General features: G+C 43.0%; 2 protein-coding genes across 6 annotated transcripts in view; one reads left to right on the top strand and one right to left on the bottom strand.

Annotated features, from left to right (window-relative positions):
- The window catches only part of TSPAN18 (tetraspanin 18), a 121,506-nt gene extending 97,615 nt beyond the window's left edge, over positions 1-23,891 (bottom strand). For 4 of the 5 annotated variants that reach the window (XM_064657814.1, XM_064657818.1, XM_064657819.1 and 1 more), the window contains exon 1: positions 23,719-23,891. The gene's annotated coding sequence lies outside the window, so the exon portion shown is untranslated. Of the gene's footprint in view, positions 1-23,158; positions 23,253-23,718 lie in introns of those variants that run through there. The other variant, XM_064657816.1, reaches the window with a different exon arrangement.
- LOC135416566 (basic proline-rich protein-like) lies at positions 23,178-24,107 on the top strand. Its single transcript, XM_064659783.1, has one exon. The coding sequence runs from the start codon at positions 23,178-23,180 to the stop codon at positions 24,105-24,107; it is 930 nt and encodes a 309-aa protein (XP_064515853.1).
- The last annotated feature ends 1,501 nt before the right edge of the window (positions 24,108-25,608 follow it).

Genomic DNA, 25,608 nt, shown 5'->3' with positions numbered 1-25,608 from the left:
GAACAGACATTAAACTGTTTTCTATTAAGGCACCAGGACAAAAACACTTGTCTGCAGAAAACTACTCCCACTTGCTGGCCTTCCAACCTTCACTACTGTGCACCATTCAGCCCCATTGAGGTTGTGTTTTGTTTACCATGTTCAAGAAAATTTGCATACACATTTTAGACACTTTGGAAGAAGAAAAACTGCCTTCCCTCCAATCCACGTTTACTCTGAACAGATGTAACATTCCTAAGAAGCTCTCAGCTGACTGCCTTTGAAGTCTGAAGAAAAGGGGAGGGAGGAGAAAAAAAAAGCTCGACCTTGAAAGCTACATTTCTTCCCTTAAAAGAAATAGTCTCCAGGGAACTCTTGTGCGAAATAAAAAGCAAATTCTCCAGATCCTTATCTCATGCTATTTTTGAGACGCTTTTCTTTTGTTCCTTTGCTTTTGTCATATTTTGGATTAAAGGACTTTCACAGACACAGCACACGTGCAAGTGGACCATTCTCCATGCTGAACTTGTGCCCTCCATTCCAGGCCAGGGCAAATCCTCCCATTTCAGCTTTTCCTTTTCAGGAAGAACACAGCCCAGCCTCAGAACCAAGCATGACAAGGAAGATTTTACGACAGGCAGCTTGCAAAGAGGAGTTCTGCAAAGGTAAAGCATTGACCCAAGGTGAATTCCCACCCATGAGCACTCCCACAGCACACCCCAGTCCCGCCTTGTGATGGGTCGGGGTCTGGACCATACGCACACAGAACATAGACTTACACACAGACAGCCCAGGGAGCCACGCTGTAACCTCTCACACGGCCGCGGGTGAAAATACCATTATTTCATCAGACATAGCTTGCACTTACCCCAAAATTGTCAGTGGGGACTAAGTTAATTTTGACATGGCAAAAAGGGGCTGCTCTTTCTGTTTTGCTTCTCTCTTCAGCTATGTCCTCCGCGTTCCTCTCCTCCTCTCTCAAGCTCAGCTCCTCCTCTGTTTGCCTGCCCTATTAACCTTCTCCATATCCCACCCACCCAAATTTGCACATTATTAGGCATCCAGGGCCTTTTGTTCAGGTCCTTAAACAAAGGCATGGCTACCGAATTTCCTGGCAAGAGGTGCCTTATACCCAGCCATCACTTAAGGCAGCTCTAATAGACTCATTTCTCCCAAACACAAAATCAGGCCACACCAGACAGGCGAATTCAAGGACACATCCTTTCCCGAATTCCACAGAGCAAGATAAGCCTGTGAGCCTTGTGCTTACTTTATCTTAACTAAGAGGCTTCCCCCATTTTCCCACTCAGTAAAAAACTAATTATTTACCACTGAGGCACGGAATAGGTTAAAGTTTCCTCTCTCTTGTCTCAGTTCCCTTTGCAGATTAGGGAAAAACAATGAAGTCTCCGCACTTTGTGATATTGCTAATGCTTCCTGTGGGGATAGCAGAGCTGGCTGAAAAGAGGATTATGATTACAGTTTAAAAGGAGTGTGCACTGTACTGCCGCAAGAGGCACAGGCTTATCAGAAAAGAAACTGAGCTGCCCCCAAACTATGCACGTGGGACTCCTGCCTGCCTTCAGTTCTGGATGATGGCTCTGCCTCAGATCACACACCAGCTTATCAGGAGTGATAAAGCAGCAGCTGAGCTTGGAGGGGCTGGTGGGGATAAATGAGTAACACAGTGCAAGCAGCTTGCATACGTTCACCATCAGAACACACAGTTATGTTTACAGATCATTCCACTGCATTCATCTGCAACAAAACCCTGGGCTGGCCAGGGCACAGCAGAGTAGAGGGGCTGTGCATTCCTGGCCACACTTGGGGAATTTGAAAGAAAAAGTGTTGGTGGAGCTGTAGTAGCTGTGGTGATGTTGGCTGGCCTTCTCCAGGCAAGGCTGCAAATCCTTTAAAAAGCACAGCATCATCAGTGAGATCTGCTCGAAGCAGAGTCTTTGAGGTGCAGCTTCAAGTGCCAGTGAAGAACCTCTGTCAGTCTCACTGCTGAGCACAGAGTGGACTCAGTTGAAGGAATAAAAAATTACCACTGTACATTCATAAGACACATTTCTATCACTCTGAGCTCTCTAAGGTACCATGACAAAGACAGCAGTTTACTCACACCCATACACCTCTACCACCACAACTGCTTTTTTATAAAATCAAGGCTTTAGCCTCAAATTCTTTGACTTCAAGGAATGCTTAACTTCTGTGGCAGGATGTACCTACTGGTTAGTGCCCAGATTAGTGTGGTACTTTCTTCCCCTTGCACAGTTCATCCAGCATGAAAACCTGAGTCCTCTTTGTAGGCACATCCTGATGATATGTGAGAGGGTTTTGTTGTTGCCATTGGTTTGATTATTTTTTTGTTGTTGTTTGGCTGTTGTTTGTTTCTTTTTTAAAACTCTCTGCCTGTGTTTGCTCTTCTCCAAGTAATTTGTACAAGTGATACAAGCTGAAGTTATCAGATATTCTCCCTCACCCCTAATTCTGTTCAGAGGGGTTTAATAGCTCCCTATCTGCTTGCTAGAAGGCTAGAATAGCAAGCAATAGGATTAGTGCATGTTCTCCTGGATTTTTACAGGCTTTAGAAATCTCTGAGCTTCACCCCCACAGGCCTTACCCAGTATGGCACTGGCTCATTGCACACTGCTGTTCTAAGCAGTCTTTGCCACCTCCCACCACACCCCAGAAAAGCAACAGACCAAACCTTCCAACCGGTCACAACACTGAACAAAACAACAGGTTTAAGTTGCTCACAAAGCACTTCCATGAATTGTTACATGCTTTAAACCAAGCTGTTTGACTCCTGCAGAGGGATAAGGTCTCTTAGAATCAGTGAAAGTTGGATGCTTTCAAGTAACCAAAACAAAGCTGGTACAGTTCATGCATCTCTGCTAACCTTTGCTGCTGGGTGCCAGACTTGCCTGGCTTCCCTCTCTATCCACTGTTCCTTAACACTAATCTGAGAAGAGGGAATGGAGCTGAAAGTCCAAAAATTTGCCTGGGTTATGGCTTTTAAAAACAGAACAGAAGCTTTCCAATCAACCTGCTTTTGACGAACTTGTGTTTTAAGGGACTTGTAAGCCCCAGCAGAGACCTGAATTCCAGGTGACCAGTTTGCGATGCTCCTTTATACTCTGAGAATAATGGGGACAGAGATACTGCAATATTAAATTCAACTCACTGCTTTTCAAATCTTAAGTCATCATGTGGGCAGCCCTGAGCTTTGGGAATGCAAAGCTTCAGTTCATTTCTCAATTTCACGTGCTGAGAGCCAGGTGACTTAAGGTACAAAAGGAAACTTCATACCTCAGAAAAAATGTCCTGCTTGATGGTGTTTTAAAAATTATCTAAGAAGATTAATGGGATTATTTGAGAACAGGTTCTACACAAGGCAACAGTGAGAGGAATGACAACCTTAGAAAGGAGGACCAACACAGAAGGAGCAGACAAACAATCCAAAGAAATCTGTTGAGTTGAGGGCTGAATAAATAGGCTTGAGAAAAAACAAATTGATAAGAGTCGATTCACGTCTAGTTAAAGACACTTCATCACCACCTTCGCAGAAAAGTCATTCTTTTTAGCAAAATGGATATTGAATTTTATCAGCAGCATTCCACAAGATTTCCACTCAAATCTAGTCAATATGTCTCTGCTCCTTCTAGCCTCAGTGGCTCAAATACAGACTTCAACTGGCAGTGGCATACATCATCACACTATAGAGGCCTTTGATACCCTCCATAAACAGGATGGGCTGTTGATTTAAAACAAAGGAAAACCAGACACATTTTGCCAGGCTGTCACTAGCAGTGATGCAGGTCAAAAACCATTTTGCAAATGACATCTCCTAATGTTTGGACAGAACCAACCAAAACTGCTATCCAAGAGAAAGCTGAAAGAAGCAAGGAATTTGTTTGACAATGTAGGACTAAGCCTGCATAAAGTCTACTTCAATGGATTTAACTGAAGATAACTGAAGATAAAAGTTATTTAGATAACTAAATGTGTATCTTCCAGTAGGGACTAGGTACACAGAAAATTGCATTGCAGCCACAATAAAAAGAAGAAGCATCAACAATTCATGTTAAAACATGTTGTTTTCCAATATGGGCCTTAATGTCAAATGCAGTGATTCATATTATGACCTGCACAGACTCACCAATGCATTTCTCACCAGTCATCTCTATCACAGCAACAAACAAACCAGGCTAGACTGAACTCCAGGAGCACCACACTTCTGTGGCCTCTCGAGCCTCCTTACATGAAGGACATTGAGCACTCTCAGCACTTTAAATTGGGGAGTACTTGCTGCCTTACTTGGATTTGTCTCACTCTGCCTATACAAACACTTTGCTATATCAACTTTCAGAATGCAATTTATACATTTCTAAAATCAAACAGAATTCTTAAGCTTTTACAAAAGGAAAAGAAAAATATTACTGTCAAACACCCATCAGACCTAGAAGCCAAGGTGGCTGTCACATATTAAAGATATTAAAAGGCTGCATTTGAGATAGGGATGGGAAGAGCATACACTATCTTGAAAGGCTCCGATTAAAGCGCTCTAAGTATCAAAATTCAATTTCTTTCAGGTTTTGCAAACAACGCCCTTGAGCTGAATGCTGCCAGCCTGCCTGCAGCCTTTGAGGAGATTAGGTTATTACCAGCCAACTACGAGAATCTTAAATCCAGTATTAATCCTAATTCCCATTTAGCCACATCTTCATTGTGAAATGAAAGCTGGCTGTGCATGAACTTACACATGCGTTCTTCCATGTGCAATGATAGGTGTCACAAACAACAGATGCTCAACCTCATGTATGTTTAAGAAACATGTTCCAACCATGGTTTCTAGAAAATCCTAGTAAAAGAGGAAGACTGGAGCTGGAAAAAGAGTTTGCCATGCTGGAATGGTTTCTGGGAGATGATGTGAATGGGACAATTTTCAGCCTGAGAGCCTTTATCAGTCAATAACAGGAGATTTCAGCCCTGGCTTGGAATAAAACAGGATGCACAACCAAATCACAAGAACACAGAAGCACCTGTGATCCTGACTCCATAATCATGCAGCAGTGGTGTTGGCAGCATCGCTCCACCAGTACCAAACCACTGGGACTGCAGAAAACACTGCCCGTCACTATGATCATGGTCACTTTGTCGGGTTTTCGGGGGTAAGAGACTTAACATTTCCTCTGAGCAAGCCCTTGTTCCCCTCTCCTCCTAGAGGTTCTGAAGCTTGCATGGCCCACCTTCACAGCCTCAGACCATGATCTCCAGGGAATCAGGTCAGACCAAGCAGAGGCCTTCCCACTGCCCACCAGAACAAAGGCATCTCCTGCAATTCTTAGTCTCCTCAGATTGAGCTGACACAGACTAGCTACAAAAGCTTTTACTAAAGTTAGCTTTTCCTAGTGTAAAGACCAAGGACCCAAAGTGCTATCCTATGTCCTTTCCAACATCATTTTACAATAATTCCCTTTCAAATCCCATTATGGCACCAAATTGGCCATGGCTTCAGGCTGCCAATCTTGCTGAATCATCCCTGGCAAGGTCAGATCATTCAGTACCATCTTGTATTGCTAGACAAGGAATACTGATCCCAGAGGCAAAAAACTGAAAGTGAGGACAGACTATTGCTTTTCTGCTATCAAATGGGACAATTCATTTAAAAAGAAGTTCTCACAGATATTTGGAAAAAAAAACCACATTAATTTTTCCTGGGTTTAAAGCACAAGAACTCATTGCAGATGAAAGGAACCTTACAGGAAACACATTCCCAAGAGAACAAAAATGTGTTTGGCACCACTGCTTGTTACAGGCAAGAGAACCTCCCTGCTGGCAAGGGAGTCAACAACTGCTGGAAAAGGCAATCTGTGTTTTTTTAAGTAGGTACAGTAATTGCTGAAAACCTCTACTTCCATCAATTCCAAATTCAGCCACCTGAACTTCCCAAACTAAAAATGTGATGAGATTTAGGGACTACATTCTGTAATTGGGGGCACAACTATATTTCCTTCTCCTTGCAATTGGCTACTACATATTGCTTGGTCACTGGGACACTCAAGTGGAGGTCCCAATAAAGCTATGGTACTCTGCAGTAACTGTAGGCTAAGCATCAGCTGAGTTGTGGTAGCTTTCCATATGAAGGCTCATCTTCTGCAGCTGATGTGAGGTAATTTAATTTAGCAATGATAGAGTTCAGCTAAATTGCATTACCTTTGATTTGCCGTGGGCTAAGACCACACACATGGACAACAACCACAGCTCATCCAACAACAGGTAACTTGACTGAGTGCCTGGCTTCAGGAATACTGCAGACTGGTTCATATAGACTTTTGGCCTAAGTTCAAGCCAACATTTGATCCAAGGACTTTCTCTTTCCCAGAAGGTGTCGTACCCATCATGCTGGTGCATGTCCTGGGGCAAGGTGTCTTCAATCCTGGGAATCTGGAAACACAAAGATTCTTGGTGGAAATAATTGCTGCTGTACTGAAGACTGAAATCTTTCAGAGTACAACAACTCCAATATTCTAAACCTCCATTTCTTCAATAGGAGAGCACAGGTATGTCCAGTCTGAGCAAATGGGGAACTTTCCCTGTTTACTGTCATGGGCTGCATCCCCTGCAACCCTTCTCACCTCAGAAACATAGTACATGCAAAAGATCCACAGCCAGCTCCTGTAAGATGGCAACTTTCAAGTCTTAGACTGTGGTTCTGTTAAATCAGCATTTCACCACCCCTTCTTTCCTCATCCAGTCAAAAGAAAAGAGTATTACAGCTTTAAAATTATGCAGACCTCTAAAAATATAAAAGAAAGAAGCTGGAGGTTCTTATTCTATTTCAAACTAAAATGAACACCTAAACTGTTTTTTATCAAAGAGGGTGACCCATTCCCTTCCAATAAACACCCTTTACAGACCATGCCTGCATATCCCACCCCCCCTTGGCCAGCCCAGCAACCAGCTTCACAGGCTTATCTAAAGACCTGACTCTTCATGGCATGTTTCTTCAGAAATAGTAAAGGATTTTGTTTTGCATTTGTGTTTAGTATTTAATCGGCAGAGATTAAGTGCATACTTAATCACAGAAGTGACAATGACATGTCGTATACATACACCCCACTGTAAATCCTACTTTTCCCACTGTTAACACCTTCATCTTCTAGCATGGAAGGGGAGGTTGTGGTAGAAGAACGCAGCTCAGGCTCCCTTCCCTTTGCACATGCAAAAACCCAAATGGAAAATGCAAAGCAGTTGCACAGTTTAAGATTTATGTCTGCAAAACAACTATGAGCACAATGAGAGCCACGTATTTATGCATGCAACCTTAAATTTTCAAGATTAAGCAAAATGTACTTTCTGTGAAAAATAAGTAACCAAGTTAGAAAAAGGTAGTGAGATTTTTTTTTCCAGTGATCGCACACATTTCAAGGGAAATAAGTCCTTATTTAAAAAGTCTTGTTTGCAATACCTAAAGTCACTCATTGAGAAACATAAGAATCAGACAGAGAAGAGTCCACTAAAAAGAGCCTTAAAATATACATGAGATTGGCAAACATTTTGTTACTGTCCATGCTGAGAAAAATACAAGGGGGCGGGGTGAATATCTATTTCTTTTCCTAAATATATAAATACACACACACTGACTCAAAATAATAAATTTGCTAAAAGCCACACAGGAAATCATGATCAACCCAATTCTTAGTGAACTATGCGCCAGCCATATTTTCATATCATTTTGAACAATCCAAGTTAAAACAGTTTTCCCTAAAGCTGATTTCCCCAGTGTCCTATCCAATCTAGCTTAGAATACCCCAAGCAATACAACACCACAACATAGTCATGCCATATTCCACAGTCTTTCACTGCTACCGAGTCTCTTTGCCTTATTCCATCTGTGTCTCCCTAGTCCCAACCCCAAGCAAATCCCTATAGCAATCCTTTTCATACTGCCTGCCCTTGCTCCTGCCCCCAGGAGGTACATGTTGGCAACCATACTCTTCAGCTGCAAAACCGAAAATACTGATGCTTTGAAGATATGAAGTAAGCTGGCAGCTCACATTTAACTGTAAATATGCCTTAAAAATAACAAATAAATAACATTACAAGTTCACTGAAACCTGAAAGCCATAAGCTTAATGGCAAAGATAGCCCTGCAGCTCAGTGATTCAGACTCTCCTGAGGGCAAAATTGCCTGGCTAGTCCTGATTAAAAAGATAAGCACAGACAGACCCATTGCTCCAACATATTTCAGAGGCAGCTAAAGGAATGACTGAGCCTCATGGGTTTAATAACACTCATAATTTCCGTTATTTATATTGTCAGTTATCCAAGTATTTACCTGGCTGCAAAGCAGAACACTAACACTAACTTCCCTGAGGAAGATGCCTGGTTGCCTCCTGCACAGACTTAACCAGCCCAGCCGCTTTGGGCAGCAACAGCAGAGCAGCCACTACAGCACAGAGTGACTGTAAACAGTATCTGCTCAGCACCTTGGACTAGCCTTGCTGCCCAGGTCACAGCAGCTAGGTAGAAAACATTCCCAGTGCTCTGACCTGTGTTTCCACCCAGAGTCCATGTCTTGCCTTACTTAGGATGGTGAGGTAAGATACCCAGGAGAATCAGAGTCTCCTTGGTGAAAAACTGGAGTAAGCTGGGGGCATGCCTGTGCTGCTGTAGGACACTTGTGTTCAATCTATGCAGGTAGGATGGTCCATCCCGTCCCAGAGCCACTCAGGTATGTGCTTGACTGGACAAGTTGCTCTGACGGTGTGAGACCTCCCCACGTCCTGGCAGCCATACAGACTCTGCCACAACAGAGGTGTCCATGACACTGCAGGCAGGGTGCACGTCCCAAAAACTAGGTGGGGAAGCAACAGGACTCCACACTGCTACCTGAATCACCCCAAGAAGGGGCTGTAGGAGTCATCAAGCCACAGCAACCTGGTTCCGGCTTCACTTTTTTTTTTGAGGGGGAGATACGGGAGGTGGAGACCAGAGGGCTCAACCCTGTGCTAGCCTTTACTGCAGGGTGCTGGTTGCAGGGAGTACCTGACCTGCACCACATCTGCAGATGGGCTCAACTATGAGTGTAGAGTTGGTCTGTCCAAATGATGGGTGCATCACTCTTCCTTATCACTGGGAGAAGTTGTGGCTAATAGATGAAAAGCTACTTAAAACTTAATTTCTGACTGAACTGTCCTTTTTCAGTTGAGTAGCATCATTTTCACTTCCCCACCATCAGCTCGGTATGCTGAAAGGGTTAAACAAGAAGGCAGAACCATTAGCATTTTGACAGCTTTCCACACTTGTATAGCAAAAAGTCTTTAAAATTCATTGCACTGAGATAATCCTTCAAGTCTAGCATTTCCTCCTCAGCTTGAGGCAACCAACTGGTTTTCCTCCCCTTAATACCTTAATAGAAAGCTCCAAGGAGTTGCCAAGCTAGAAGTCTCAAATATGCTTGAGAAAAACAGAGTCCTGAAGTTCAGGACAAGCCATGTAAAGTGTCTGGGGTTTAATTAAGAAACAACTATAGGGGTATCATCTTAGATACTGCAACCCTCTAGAGATCCCGGCTTCTGTACATCACAGATCACAAGACATGCACACACTGTTTTCCTTCCAAAATGCTGAGCACACACAGACCCCATTAATTTCAGCTCCCATGAAAGGTATTCAACATCTCTAAAGAATGAACAAATTAAAAACCTTAACCCTGATTCCACACAATCTCAGGGACCTGAGCTCTCGTCAAGATCAAGGCTGAATTTTTTTAATACTATTACAATCTTGAGAACAAAGCTTTTTGAAAGATTTTTGAACTGCACAATTGGCACTAATACTTAACAGCTCCACACCTGTGCCTGGGAAGTGTTTTTGTTGTTTTGGGTTGTTTTTTTTTTTTACAGCATGTGCTGTTTTAATAGCCCCGAATCACCTTCTCAAGGAAGCACCTAGGAGTGCCTCAGGGCAGAGAAAGCCGCACTCTCCGTGGCTTTGATTAGGATTGCTGGCAAAAACAGGCAAACGCTTCAGCACCACATCACTCCTCAGATACCACTAAATGATAGGACTCAAGGAGTCACTAACTTGATAAGGACTATTAGGCCTGATTATATCCTCTCTGCAAATACTACTTTGCAGGGTAAACAGTCTGAAAAAGCCAGTCTGTTCAAAGGAAAATGCTTTTCATAAACCTGTGCACTTCTAAGGAAGTTTAACAGGTCACAAGTTGACATTTAAAAGAAAGCAAGAGTAGTAGAAAATGCACTGCAGTACAATGTGGAAAAAGGGGGTTTAGATCCCAGAGCCACTACCTGTAGTCTCCCACACTCTAACGGATATACCAAACCATGAAATATTATTTGGCTAAGAATCTCCCCCCACCCCCAGTTCTTCAAAACTTCAGAAGATCTTTGTTTTCTACAAGAAAAAATGAACCAAACAACCCTTCCCCCTTCATCTCCCAAGAAACCCTCAAACAACCCACAAGTAGAGCTTCATTTACAGAGAAAAAGGTGTTCTATCCAAATTTAGTAAATGCACAATTAACACAGGCAAAAGAAGAAAAGGCCTTAACAACATACCACTGAGTTACTTGGGACATTTGGCTCCAAGAGCACAGCAAAGCAAGCCATTCATTTAGCTGAGAACAGTCTTCCTAGAATACAAGAAATACTCTCTTCCCATTTTTTAAACCTGAGATGTATTTTCTAGGAGCAAAATTTGGATAGGTGCTATTCTTTTATTTTCTAGTCTGTTACAACTTCCTTTAGCAAGTTACTAAGACTTCACATACATCAGTAAAATGGGAATTCTCTGCCTCAGAAAGGCGCTACAAAGATACAATCCATTTGCAACTGAGAGATGTTCAGATAATGTGGATCACACAGAAACTCAACAAAGAAGTGGTAGATAATCACTGTGACAGGAAACAGAGAGGCTACATCCGCCAGAAAAATTCTGAGCAACTGACTCATTCTGGTGGGCTAGTACACAGCTAATTCAGATACGTGCCCAATCTGTTCACTCATGCACACTGCACTGTTTCATTATCCACCAGTCAATCTCCAATTTATATCTAAGGCCATACACACAATAACAAATACTACTAGCAATGCAAATCCTCTTTCAAACACATTTGCAGTAATCGGAAAGGTGAGAAAATTACCTTATCATCAGTTCCAACAACTGTATCTGTTTCACCACCTCCTTGCTAAACAATAGCGTATCTGGACAAATCCTTGCTTTACTAGGCAGAATTCATCCCAAGGAAAAATGCTCAGGGACAGTGGAACAGGAAAGGGAAAGGAAGCGACAAATCTTGTCCATGCAGCGTTACTTACAAAGCTGCAAGATAGACACTCAGGCAGTCTTACATTTAATCACATTCCAGTTAAAAAAAAAAAAAAATGTTTGGTCCTACTCTATACTGTTGTACTTCATAAAGAATCAAGGATTACAGCTGAAGATTGTAGCTTCACGATAAAGGACAGTCTACTGGTGTAATCTTGTAGGATGCTAAGAGAAACAGATCCACTGCACAGCTTTTCTTGCACTCCTTCAGCTTTGAATGACAGACAAGTCCTAGATGGTGACATTGAAGTCAACAAGAATACAGCTCCATCCACGAGAAGGATTTTGCAAGCCAGTCTCAGGGAACAGCTGGGGTATGCAGCCCTGCCCTTATGGCAAATCCTTCACAACAGTATCCTAGTGCAGTCTGACTTTACTTCAACATGATGAATTTGCAGTGCAGCTCAACCATACATCTAAGTTCTCAGCTTACTGGAACTATTATCAAAGTAACCTGACTTTTTGTTTTAATTCACTATCCCTGATTCAGAAGAGTAAAGTCTTAAAAGCTTGCTTTTCCCAATAATTTAATTATGCATAACAAATGGGTAGAATATGGATATGAATGAATGCAAAGCAGTCTGGTCATTCAGTGATTAGAAGACGCAAACTGATTTTTTTGGGCAAAAGATCTAGTCCTTAAAAAGGTCTCGTATAATTCCCAAATGGCAGTTAAGAGTACAGTCGAAGCTTCTGAAGAAAGTTAGCAGCTTACCTTTATCTTCCTGGGGATCTATGGAACCTTAGCAATCCGCCTCTTAGAGGTTCTTTTAAAGGTTCCTTTAATGACTATAAGCAGAAGAAGCAAGAATTCTGCTGATATTTCAGTCATAGATAGAGGTCTTGGACTTGATTAATTTAAGAGAAATATTTTCTTTTCTTAAATCATTTTTATGTGAAAACATACTATGATATTATTGTAATCTAATATTTGAAAGTATTGCCTTTTTATTACAAAAAAAACCCCAACAACATAAAAGCAAGGTTTAGGGTGTTTTTATTTGTCCTTTCAAACATTGTATCTAGGCTCTGCATCTCTGACTGCAGACAGACATATTGGACCTCATCTCACATTCAGGAGTGCTTTGACATTATATGATTTCCAGAGCTGACTGTGTGTTGTGGATTCTTCTATGTTGCATCCAAAAAAGTTACATGGTGATTCTGGTTCTGATTTCCACCATGTCAGGCCTTTCACTGCTGCTTCTCTGTGCTGTAAACACACCTTATGCCTCCTACTTTAACTTGAAGGAGGGGTAAAACCAAAAAGGCAAGCTCAGACTCCTCATCTACCGCAAGTTGAACACAAGTCTTAAAACAGGTTAGTGGAGACCATCTGAGGATGCACTTGGCTTCTCTGAAACAGGAAACTCCTATTATTTAAAACTCAAATACACAGCAAAGGACTGGAATGTTTTACCTTTAAGAGGAGTGCTTTGTCTTTGCTTGTGCAGTGATGAAGCTTGAACCCTCAGTCTTTTCCACCCCCCCTTCTTTAAAAGAAGCCAGAACAAAATATAAAGTAAAGGCAGAGTGGCATTCTCATATAATCAGAACTGCAGTGTTCACCTCAATCTTGGAATCCCACCTTTTATGACAGAGGGAGCCTCTGAAAGCTCCCCTTGGCAGTCAAGCAGCTCAGAGCACATCAAGATTCAAGTGGGTGAGATGCACTGGAATAACCAGATTCAGGGTCTTCAGTGCTGCAGAGGACAACCACAGGGAACAAACACCCTCACTAAGCACACTCCCAGCTTAGCCAAGATCCTCTCATGACTTTCTTCTTATCTCCTCACTCTCCAAGGAGAATTAAGAAAGGATAGAGAGGACCGCTTTCCTCTCTGTAAAGTGGGAGAAAGAAGAAATTCAAGAGACCTATTACTGAAACCATGTGTTAGCCCTGCCCTTGCTGAGCTTGCTGCAGTCAAACCAGCAAGAGACCATTTCATCCTGTTCCAAGCAGCTCCTCTCTTGCCCTAAGCATTATTTTTCCTACTCTGCCCAACAACAATGGCCCAGGCACAAATATATTAGCAGTGTTCAGCTGTATTTTCCTCGGCTGCTTAAGGTGCTTTTCTAATAATATTACTCAGAGGAAGCAGGGGTTTAGGAGCTATATAGCTTTGTACACCCTTGACCCTGCCAAAATAAACCAGCAGTGCTTCAGGGTCAGTCATTTTCCTCCTGTTACTGACATGCTGATTGTTTCTCCAAGGTCTTCAGAGATTCTTTGTTCTAGTCCATGAAGAGCATATCCAGGGGAGACACAAACTTGCAGAACCAGTGAGGAAAGACAGCAAGGTCACTGAAGAAGACACAAGGACACTGGGATGGGAACTTAGTTTTTCATGGGAACTGCATTTTTTGAGATTTAAAATATTGTTTTCATTTCACATAGGGATGAAAGTTTGGAATCCACCTTGGAATCCTTCATACAAAAACCCATGTGCTCTAGAACAACAGTTCTGTGGTTAGGACATGCATTTCTGGCATGGAAGTCAGGTAGGAAACCTGCTTTCAGGACCTTGTTTTGGATTTGTGACAGCATAGGTGAAAACCCCAAACTGCTTGGCTCCTAATCAGCATCTCTGTTTTGACTAAGAAATTCTATCCTAAGTGCAAGAAATTCACCCAAGGAGAACTGAGTGGAGACCAATCCTTTCCCACAATGTTTTCAGTAAATCAGCATTTTCTGTAGGCAAATTGCTTCCTTGAAAAACTCCTAGCCTCAACTAGTAACTAGCATGGTTTCTGATAAAGACACAAGCCTGGAAGCAGCCCACGCAACCGAGGTTCTGCTTAGGAATAGCTCATCTCCCCTACCTAGGGCCAAGGCAACACTGCATAGGAGAAACAAATAAGATTTCGTGAAGTTTGCCCTGATACCTCAGGATTCTCTCTTCTCCTAATCCAGTATCTTATATTGATAAACAGAGGAAAAGAGGTATGGTGGGAAAACCTCAAATGCTCCAGTCATGTTTAACTTACTCGTTCCTTAGTATGGGACAGTAATAATGCTGCTGACGTCCAAAAGAGTATGTGTCTGTGTATGTGTGTGTGTGGCAAAAGCTTTGGAAACTGGACTGTACATTATGTGGTCAACTTTACACACTGGGGCAGACAGCATGTTTTTCTTCTGTAGCTCTAAGGAGAGGTTAACCTGTCTCCACAAGGAATTCAAAGAAAACATACAGTAATATCACAGATGTATCTCATAGTTTGTCTTGCTGATTTAAGACACTTCCTACAAATTGGCTTGAAAGCATCTCCAAAAGTACAGCCTTCTTAAACTACGTTCTCCAGAAAGAATGTTTTGTTGTTTTTTTTTTTACTTCTAAACACAGCATTTTATGTGCAGTACAGGATTACCCTATATAGGCTACTGACACTCCATAGAAACCTAGATAAATAGCTCTATTCCCACATTAAATTTTGTTGGCTTCTCTTCCTTTATTGCTAAGAATATTTCAACTGGAACAACATATTTGTGCCTTTGAGGTTCTCTGTTCCTGCTGCCAATTCCCCACCTGGAGCTATAATCCTACGCTTGTCACAAACCCAGCCACTGCTACAGAAGTTATTACAGCTACAATCTACAGATTATAGCAACTTCTAATAGGGGATAAGCAGCAGGAAAAGGTGAGTTTAAACAGCAAAGAACCTGCTGGTTCAAAGAGCCCTATTATTAATATTTATTATTTTTAAGCATTCATTGAGCACTGTAGACGATAAAAGAATGAATTGAAAGCAGAACCAAGGAACCAAGTTTATATAAGACAAGACAACGGGAGAGCATAATGAATGTGTGCAGTGTATGGAGAGGAGGGGAGCCAAAGAAGTAGTAGTAACAGCAAGAGAAAAAGAACCACACCTTTTATCAACAAGATGGTCCTAACAACGAGAAGTATGAAGAAAATTAAAGAATTCTTCAGCATGTAGTCAGAACTGTTCCCCATAGGGGATCTTCTGAGCGTTATTAGAAGGTATTGGCATATCCTTAAAGAATGAAGCTTTGATCATAAAAAGCAAGCATGTGGAGGGGGGACTGGAAAAACAACAAAAGGAAATGCAACTGCTATGAGAGCAAAATCTGGCCCTGGACAGACACTTCACAAAGCTCCAAGTAAGTCCATTTAGACTTTGTGTAAAAGGTTAGAATGAGGCATAATTTTCCCTTGGGTTCTCCACCATAGTCAAATTTCTCCTCTTTCCCACAAACCCTTTGCCCCTCTTGCCCCAGAAGGACTCATGGTTGGTACTTCTCTTCCCTAACAAAGATGCAGGATCATGGCTTACACCATTTTAAACCTTCACACTTTCAAACAAAAACCCACAATGCTTCACAGTTCCAGCGCACTTTACCAAGATTAACTAACAAGAATGTTCATCATACCCACATGCTGAGGGTACTGTCTTCATTTTCACAGCCGGTGAAACAGATGCTCAGAAAAGCAATGCAACTTTCCGAGAGCCAAAGAGTGTCTACAGCAGGCTGATGTTATGCTGGCAATTCACCCACTTCAGTTCTGAGCAGTAAAATCAGTGTTATGACTTGTGAGTAAGAGTTCTGATGCCCCCTGCACCCCAAGGCTAATGCAGAGCTTCAAAACACTTCCCAGAGAGCATAACATTACAGAAATACTGTAAGAAATCCACTACAAACTAAAACTTAACTATCTGCAGCAACATTAACAAAGAAAATGAATGTTTTTAAACTAACTCTGACTCTTCTCCTGCCAACCCTTCCCCACTGCAGTATCAAAATATGAACACACAAAATGCAGAGCATGAAACCTTCTGCTCCTTTCATAACAGTGGAGAAAGAAAAAAAAAAACAGAAAAGACGCAAAACAAAGGAAAAAAATAATAAAAAAAAACCAAAACAGTTAATCCAGACAGTGTTTGGGAAGACCTATTCATTCTTAAACTCATCAGACTGCTGTTCCTGACTGATGTTTCCCTTAATACTTAAAAGAAGATAAGTTTTTAATTAACTAAGCATCACTGTAAGCTGAAATCCTTAGCAGTTTTGAACGTTTTTTTTTCAATACTATGAACCCAGAGTCATTCGTCACATCAGTAGGGTATTACATTGTCAATTCTCAGGCTGCCAAAGCAGAGATCTATTGGTCCTGCCAGCGTTGTGCCTCAAGCTTTTCCAGAACTAGTTCTCAGTTTTTCCTGTATCTTATTCTGATAAACAGCCTGGTGTAACTCTAGAAGATTCCTGTTACATGCCAAATTCCCATCAGAAGGAAAAGTTTTGCTGATTGACACAAAATAAGCACCTCATCCTAAGAAGCTCTGAGAATTCCCTCTGACCTTAACAGGAGCAAAAGGCAGTCAGCAGTTCAAAAATACATTAGATCTAAAGTCCACCCCTTTTAGTAACATTCTGAGATATTCATTCCTTTATTCTCCATTATTTCTCATACATGTGTCCATGGTTTACTCACCACATTATTATCACCATTAAGCTCCATCAATTTTTATCAGCAAGAATGACATTGAAACACATTTGATTTTTAAATGACTACATAAATGAGCACATCAATAGTGATAGTGACTCTCATTCCAAAGTCCCCTGAATTTCCAGTCAGTGGAAATCTCACTGCTACTCATTTACACTGGCAACAGGTTTTGAGGAGCTCATCTGACAGGTACCCACAGGTCCCAGAGACTTCCATGAGAAACAGGTTCTCAGCAGGCCTGAGAAACCAGCCCAGTATAGGCATAAGCTCTCTCTGTACAAGAAGACCTGAGTTTTTTCACTACCCAAGAAAATGAGATGAGCTATCAAGTGAGCCAAGAACAAACCCCATCATTCCTTTCCCAGCATAGAGTGTTCCAGTTCAGTGCCCTGTGAGGTCCATGTCTCAAAACAGGCAAGCTGCCAGTCAGTTCATTTAAGCCATTTTTCCTGAAGAAGTGTAGACACCATTCTTTAGTGCAATCTTTATTACTCTAAAACTCTCTCCTCATAGACTGTCATAAACTGAGCTTTCTGTAAGGAGTAAATATAGTAACTGTTTCCATAATAATGTTAAAAATACCCCAACAGATTAAATTCAACAGATGAAACAGGGCCATAAATACGTATGTCTAGCAACATGACCAAAATCACCCTTCTTCAAACTGGGCATTGGGCCATGAAAAGAAAGCTGCTAGCATTACAATTTCAGTGCTGAGTCTTATGAGAAGCACAGAGCTGTAGAAACATTCAGTACTGTAATCACACACAATATACATGACCTGAGCTGGGCCTCTTAAGCTCCTGAGCCCCTGTCAGGCTGTGCCACTGACCCACAGTTAACAAGTCACCATACGGTCCCATACCCCATCTCACTCATCTGTCATGTGGGCTTTCCAGACATCTGGGATGGCATAAGATGCATTTAAAGCTATTTATGATTCAAGTGAGAAGTCTGAAAGAATATAAGTGATATTATTATCTCTGCTATCCTACATGACTTTTCACATTAGCAGTTTGGTTTAGTTCCACTTCCCTGGGACCAACAGCCACAGTAAGATTTTTTCCTGACAGTGACATCACAGAGAGTAGGAGTAAAGAGGATACTGGTTATACTGCTTCCAGAAGACTAATTAAACTCCAGATCTCACTAGGCACCACGGATGCTCCAAAGTCCCTCTCTAACATGGCCATGCACCAACTAAATGAGCGAGACAGAAGCACAGGAATAGAGATGAACTAAACACAGTAGGCCCTTTAAGAACCAAGTAATATCAAGCACATGGATAAGATTCAGTTTCAGCACTGTTTATTTCATCAAAAGCATCCTCTGTTTCTGCTTGAAGTGATAGACTGGTCTAAAAATATTAACTTTGAGTTTAAGAATTGACTTGTCTACAGTGACCTTTCAATTTATTTCTCAAGAAGCACAAAGCTAACATTTTGGACCAGGTTTATTTAGTAAATACATAAGAAAGGGAAGATCATGATGGAAAAAAAAAATAAAGAAAACCAATGCCCAAAACACAAGAACATCCAGAGACTTATTAATCATCAGAGTCCTTGTTGGAGGGACTTCACAGTCAGGAGGAATTTTGTGCACAAACTAGCTCCTTACTAAAAACCTGTGACACTGAAAAACCCACTTCCAGCATCTCTGAGGATGATGACAAAATACTGGTTTTGGTTTTCTTTTAACTGAATCTGGCGAGGATAAATCGACACCACATGACTACTCTCAATTGTCATGCAATATTCGCTGCATATTACTCCACCAGAAATGAAGAATTTACATTAGGCATCTAGTTATCCAAAGCTTCCTGTACCAAGACACCTGCAGAGGCAATTCAGATCCAAAAAACCCCCACACATATACAACTCACCAGGATGGTAAGCCTCTCTGCCTCTAGCTCTGAGGAAGACCAGTGAAGGACAGCCCATTGCTAGAGAACAGAAGATGGTAGAGGTGCAGAAGCAAATCCCTTTGTAAGAGTAAAACATCTTTATTATAGTTTCTTTCTTTAAATCTTATCCGTGCAAAAATAAATAAAAACATGCTGACAAACTGGTTTAGCAGATGGTGTGGTTAACAGAAAAAGATCAATGCACTGCCTTCCGATAGCCATTTCTTTCAGTCTCAGACAATTTATACTAAATTAGCCCAAGGCAGATCTTTATCAATGCAGAACTTATAAACAGCAAAGTAGCTGCTAAATGCTCCAAGATAAGAGGCTGGGTAGGGGGGAGACTCATCAACTGTTTGGTGGGCACTGAATTCACCAGAGTCTTCTGCAGCTGTGGGAGAGTATAACTCATTCACCTGTTTGGAAACTCAAGACTGAAAGAACAGTGAAAAGAAAATAAGAAATGTTGGTGTAGGGGAAGAAATAGACACAAGAGGAATGCTGAACTCTACAGTCATAAGCAAAGATAGGACCAAATGCAACTCTGCTGTCATATCAGTTACAAATGAGACAGCAGTGATCATCAGAAAGCTGAGCTCTAGCCATCTGGAATATATCTTCACATGAAATACAATTAAAGTCCAATAATCTTCCCAGTGCTGAGAAGTGGACAGTATAAAGGGAAGGAACAACAAAAAACATTTAAGTTTTAGAAGGAATAAGCAGCACGAGAAAGAATGGAGTTGTCTGTACTGATTTTCTGTACAACCGTTTTCTTCCTTCTTTTGCTACTTCCAATTAAGATTAATAATTGTTTCCAGGGGAAAAAAATATTTAAAAGAAGAGAACTCATAAGAAACAGCTTAAAAAGGAATGAGCACTTTCAGTTCCCAAACAGCTAACTTCTATGCATCTTGGGGAAGAAATACACAGGTTTTGCCCTCTCATGCAGATACAACACTTTGCTTTGAGTCGCTGTTTTAAAGTGAAAACTAAAGACCACCACTTCCCAAAACAAGTTATTTTCCAACTCTCACTGTACTACTTGTGGGATTTTTTTTCCCCTCAAAACCCAAGAAAAATGGATACAAAATCTTTCCCTCACATTTTATTGATAAATCAGTTTAAATTAAACAAACAAATCATACTGAAATTAGTAAAAAATTCTTGAAAAAGCAGGAGTAGGGATTATCTTGCAACAGTATTCCCAGACAAGAACTGCTTCAGCAGCCTCACAGAATTAACAAGGAGTATAGATATCCATCTGGCTTAATTATAACTCCCAAACAGACCTCAGACCTACTACCACCTCATGCAATGACTCATCTTCAAGATGTCAAAAACTATGCAATACCTCACAAAACTCTCTAAATACAACTTGGACCACCATCTGCTTATTTAGATGCCTTAGGCCTCAATTTCATAGCATCTGAACTTTTCAAGTCCTTCTTCCTCTAAGACCTACAGCCCCATAAATCCAGCAGCTTCTGTCCCCAGAGCAGTTGTGCCTGTTTTCCTGCAGCCTGGTGAGAACAGACAGGAGTCAAGATAATTAAATAAAAACACAGGAACTTCATTATTTATTTTAAAGGAAAATGTGTTTTCTAGGAAAAAAGTCCTTTAGTTGGGCAAATCTGTAAGCTGTTTATCAGCTTAAACTCATTATCTGTCCATATGGTCTTAGCACTCTGGTTTAAAAAAAAAATGGGCATGCACTAGCTGATGAAATGTCATCTGCCCTTATGCCAGAAACTAGTATTTTTTCATTGATGTCAAATTAGGATCCTTGCCACAAGTGAAGGGCTACCACAAGAATAGTCATAATATTTTAATTATGAAGAGATCTTTCAGAAGGCAGCAAGGAAGGCAGGGGCAAAGGAAGAAAACCCATTCACAAAAATACAGTCACTTAATTCACATTTTGCCTCTGCTCTGATTCTGATTTTTGGGGGAGATAGGATGGGAAGAGAGTAACCCAACTTAAAAAGAAAAAAAAAAAAGGCAAGGCAATGAGAGGCTAAAGCCAATAAACACACTTCGAAGTATGAGATGGCTCTGCTTCAACTGCCTACAGTATTCAACCTGGGATAGATTAAGCCAAGACAATAGGTGCTAGGAGGGAAAATACTACCCCTACAGCAGTGCAGATCCTCTCCCTCACTTGCTCAGTGCTGATAACTGAGATCCCAGCCAGTTCTGCCACACTGAAAGTGGGAAGAGCAAATGATAGACCCAGTTTTGCAGAAACCCAAATTTGACTCCCATGGTCTGCTGTTGGGGATTAGCTCCATGCAGCGAGCTGGTCTGAAGGCCTTCCCGCTCCCCCATTGAGTCACTGCAGTGAAGCAGTAGCTGAGTTTATTGATTCTGTGAGTCATGATTAGCCATGGGACATGCGAGCAAAGGTTTAGCATAGGACATTAAACCTGACTGAGCTGTCAACTCGGTTATTCCAAGGAGAGAGAAACAAATTGAAGTCACAGTAACAGATGTTTCTCATGTTTTATGAACTGCAATATTATTACTGGTTGCAGATACAGTTTCTGCCTTTTAAAACAGACCTGCAATGGTGTGTGTGTGAAATTATTTGAACTAAACAACACATAGACAACTTGGCAAAGAGCTTAAGGATAGCTCAGCATTTTCATACTCACACAATGATTCCTGTTTCCCTTTTGCCTAGCCCCACCCTGAGAAGTATAATACATGTTAAAGGAGCCAAAAATGAGATCACGCCAGGACAGAGTTGTTCGTTGCCATCATCTGAGTCGAGGATGCAAACACTCTGATCCCCCCACTCCCCTTTTGTGAAAAACACACTCAGCCTCTTCTCGGTTTCCGCTGTGGGGAAATTAAGTTGTTGGGATCCGTTCTAAGTTTTAAGGGAGCCTGGAAACAGAAGACTGGTGTTCTTCCCAGGATGTCTTACCCTTACGCCTCAGGGGTAATAAAGGGATTTCCCCGTAATTTACAAAGGAAATCTGAAATACCCTGTGAGCGCAAGCCACCCCCAAGTTCATTCTGCTCCTCCGTTCCTAGAAGCAAGCGGAGGCACGGCCGGCGCTCCGAGGGCTCTGCCGAAGGGTCGCGCTGGCACCGCACAGCGAGAAAGCCCTCTCGTGGAAACTGCCAGCATCAACCACCCGAGCGAGCCCCTTGGAGCCGGCACCATAACTGGCCCTGGCCCCTGCCCGAGAAGCTGCGGCTGCCCTGGGTGCCGTGGGTCTCCCTGGCTTCCCACGGCGCCCCCATTACCCTCTGGGCAGCGGACTGACGGTCCGCCTCCATCTGTCCCTTTCCCGAGGAGTAAACTACCCGTTCACCTGCATATCTCACGGGCTTAAACACACAACGCCGGTAGCTGAGCAATTTTGCCTTGCAGGAAGGGTAGAAATTTTATCTGGATTTTGACGGTAGTTTGCAACATCTCAGAGAAGTTAAAGCTCTTCCTTTCTCCTTCTCACCCCGCTACGCTTAAATTCGTGGCAACTGTACCACATGGTATTTTAGCTTACGCCAACAAAAACTGTACCGCGGCCATAACAAATATAGAAATATTAACTGCCTTCCAGGGAGGGTCAAACATTCGAATCATTTTAACATACTATACAAATACTTCAGTGAAAGCAGATGATAAAGAAGCGCATCTGTACATTATGCTAAAGATTCCTCCCAAATTATGAAAAAGATAAAGAAGGTACCTATTTCTCAAAATGACATGCCTATAATTTGCTCTCAGTTTGTATACTTTTGTGACAGAACAACCACTGCTCCTTACAAAAGCACTAAGTACCAAAATAAGCCTTTTATTGGCAGAATCCATCGCACACTTGGATATATCTTGTTGAACTGATACAACTCTTTAACAACTCCATACACTTTTTACCCACTATCAAAAATACAGGGTGAGCTCGTGTTCACAATTTGCATATACCCAGCCAGGCACAGAACCATCTCCAGCACACTTCTGCTTAAGCAGCTTTGGTAGCCATTGGCTATTCAGTGAATTGTGTGCCTGGAGTCTATTTTTTGTGTTCAAATTTTCTCTTATTATAGAAATGCAAGCAGTAGTCAGGCCAAGCTTACTAACTGCTGAGAGAAGTACTAGAGAAAAAAAAAAAAAACAACCAAAAACCAGAAATTATGATTATCAAACAGACTTCTCAGGAAAACAAACACTCAAGCACAACGCATCTGAAAATGCTGTTTACTCACTCAATCTAACATTTAAATACAAAAATTATGATAAAACTTTTAAGTGCCCAGTTGTTTAGCTTACAAAACCCCCATGTAGTACCTCACTAATATATTGCTGCAACTATAAATTTCTGTTAGACAGCGGGCACTGGCCCAGGCTGGTGGGATTGCAGATCAGCGAAGTGTGAAAGAGAAAATTCCTAGCGGGCCAGGCTGAAGTCAGAAGGATAGTTAACTCTCCCACCTTCCTCATCCGAACTTCCATGGTGGCAGCATACCCCAACACGCGACAGAAGCAGGGCAGGACGCTCCGGGCACAACCTCCGAGCGCCAGCGGCTCCTCTGCTTGCCTTTACGGGAAGAGGGATCCCAGAGGGATGGGTGTTGGGGGTGGGGGGGGCAACAGAATACAGAAATATCGAGGGCAGGCTCTGAGGCTCTCGGAGACGCTCCCGGGGCCCGACCCACAGAGTTGTTACCAGCGGGGCGAGTTCAACTGGCTCGGGCAGCCGGGGCGCCCACCCCGACCTCCCGTACTCTCGGGCTGGCTGGCATCTCAGCCCCGGAAACTTGCACGCCCAGCATCCCGGGGAATCACGGCGCGCCAGCACATCCCCCCTCCCCCGGGAAAACAACTCGGCGGCGGAAGGGAGGCGAGAGCCGCCCCTCGTGGGTGCCCCCCGCCGGCACCCCCGGGCGTCCCGGGGCAGCGGGAGGGCGATGGGTACCAAGCCGGAGCCGGCACCGCTGCCCGCGGACAGGCTGCGCGCCCTGCGGGCACCAGAGGCGAAACCCCCCTGTTACCTGCCAACGCCCGCAGCAGCTCCCGCGGCTGCGGCTCCGGGAGACGGACCGAGCGGGCAGATGGACAGACGGACCGAGCGGCAGGCGGCTCCCGGCGGCGCTGGGCTCCCACTACCGTGCGCGCCCCGTGCCCGGCAGCCGCGGAGCGCCGGAGCCGCCAGCGCAGCCGGCTCCACCTCCCGGCCGTGCCCCCTCCTCCGCCCCCGCCCGGCCCGGCTCGGCCCTGCCCCGGCCTCCCGGCCCCGCCGGCTGGCGCGCCTCTGCCCGCTCCGCCGCGCCCGCCCCGCCGCCGGCCCCTCTCGCCTGCCTCCTCCTTCGCCAGAAAACTTTCCGGGTGCCCTCGGCCGGAGCCGCCAAGGGCAGCCTGGAGCAACTCGTCCCTCCCGTAGCCGTGCCTCGCCGGCGTCTCCGCCGTTCGGGGCCGCGGGAGCGGCAGCCCGGGAAGGGCGGCCCAGAGGCAGTTTGCCTGGGATCTTTTGCTGCACATGATCCCTGAGCCCGCCGAGCTCTCAGAAGGCACCGAAGGCGAGCTGGCTAATCCCCGTCGGCAGGGTGACCCTGGTAACACCCAGTGGGCTTCTGATGCACCGGGAGAATCCCTGGGACGCAAAAGAATGAGACCAGGGAGGTGGGAGGGAGGTCACTCATTGACTGGTACCTCAGTGAGACCTGCCGAAATGCCTTCGAAGATCTGCCAGAGAAACTTCAAAGGATGACACTTCGAGACTGGAAAGACTTCCAAAATGCATACCAAACTGAACGAAGAGCCCATGTTTGCGACACGGGAAAAGCCAACACTCCTAAGCCTGGTTTCCTAAGTAAATATGGCTTGTGCAGTTGAGTTCTCTGTGTGTGCCAATAACTTCTGAGCCCATTAAACAATTTTACTACTGCTTGACAGCTATGAATTTCAGAAAAATAGGTAACTGTGTAGAAGAGGTTGTCTCTTTTACTGTTTTTGTGCATAGGGCAACTGCATCTCAAGTCCAACAGCATCTGATCAAGAAATCTACAGTGAGGTTCAATTCAGCTATCCCTAGGAAAACTATACATCACTGGTCCTGATACTCAAAAAAATCCTTGCTGGGCTGGAGGGAAAGAAATTGAGAGGTGTGCAGAAGTAGCATGTTACTCTCAGTAACAATCAATAGCTCGGGAACAAGGGCATTAGTAAATTGGATGTTGCACTCTCATATAACAAAAGAGAGAACAATTCTTTAAGGGCCAGATCCTGCAAGTATGTAGACGTGTCCTTGTACTGATAAGAAGTCCTGTTTATTTCATGATGCTTTGCAAGACGTGGGATGCAGGTCTGGACTCTTAAAGCTTAGTAGAAGAACAAGACACTACAGGAATGTCTAACAGTGCAGTGTAACGGAAAAATAGATGTGCCAGCATCTCATTAGAAATATCTCTGCTAATGTCTCATATATTTGGTAATGAACAGTTACAGGGCTCCCCAGGTGTAGATGTTTGTTGGTGTTGGCTTTCTTTTTTCCTAATGTAATATAAAAATAGAGTGATACACATAGAATTTAACAGTTATGGTTCCAAATCTATTTCTGCAAAATAGCAAAACTACATTACAAAACCAGACCATATTTGTAACGTGTGTTTTGTTATAGTCTATTGTTTAAGACAGACAATCATTTCAGGGTCTGATATTTTCTTGTAATATTTGGGCCCATGTTTTTCCATTTCTGTTTCGCTATTCATTTATTTGTGTCACACAGCATGATCCTAGCTCTCCTTGATCTTTGTGGCAGAGTAGGGGATTTCCATTTCTTTATTAGACACAGTTTGACACGAGGTAATAGCCTTGTTCCTCATTTGATTCCTTTGCAAAGGACTCAGACTGCTATTTTCCAGGAGGCTGGCTTGTCACACCCC

The sequence above is a fragment of the Pseudopipra pipra genome, chromosome 6 (genome assembly GCF_036250125.1).
Source record: "Pseudopipra pipra isolate bDixPip1 chromosome 6, bDixPip1.hap1, whole genome shotgun sequence".
Taxonomy (NCBI): domain Eukaryota; kingdom Metazoa; phylum Chordata; class Aves; order Passeriformes; family Pipridae; genus Pseudopipra; species Pseudopipra pipra.
The sequence above is the reverse complement of the archived record's forward strand: the minus strand, read 5'-3'. Positions and strand labels throughout refer to the sequence as shown.

Bases quoted from the DNA above. Each gene is read 5' to 3' on its own strand.
- LOC135416566 (XM_064659783.1), top strand. From the start codon at position 23,178: ATGGTGGCAGCATACCCCAACACGCGACAGAAGCAGGGCAGGACGCTC.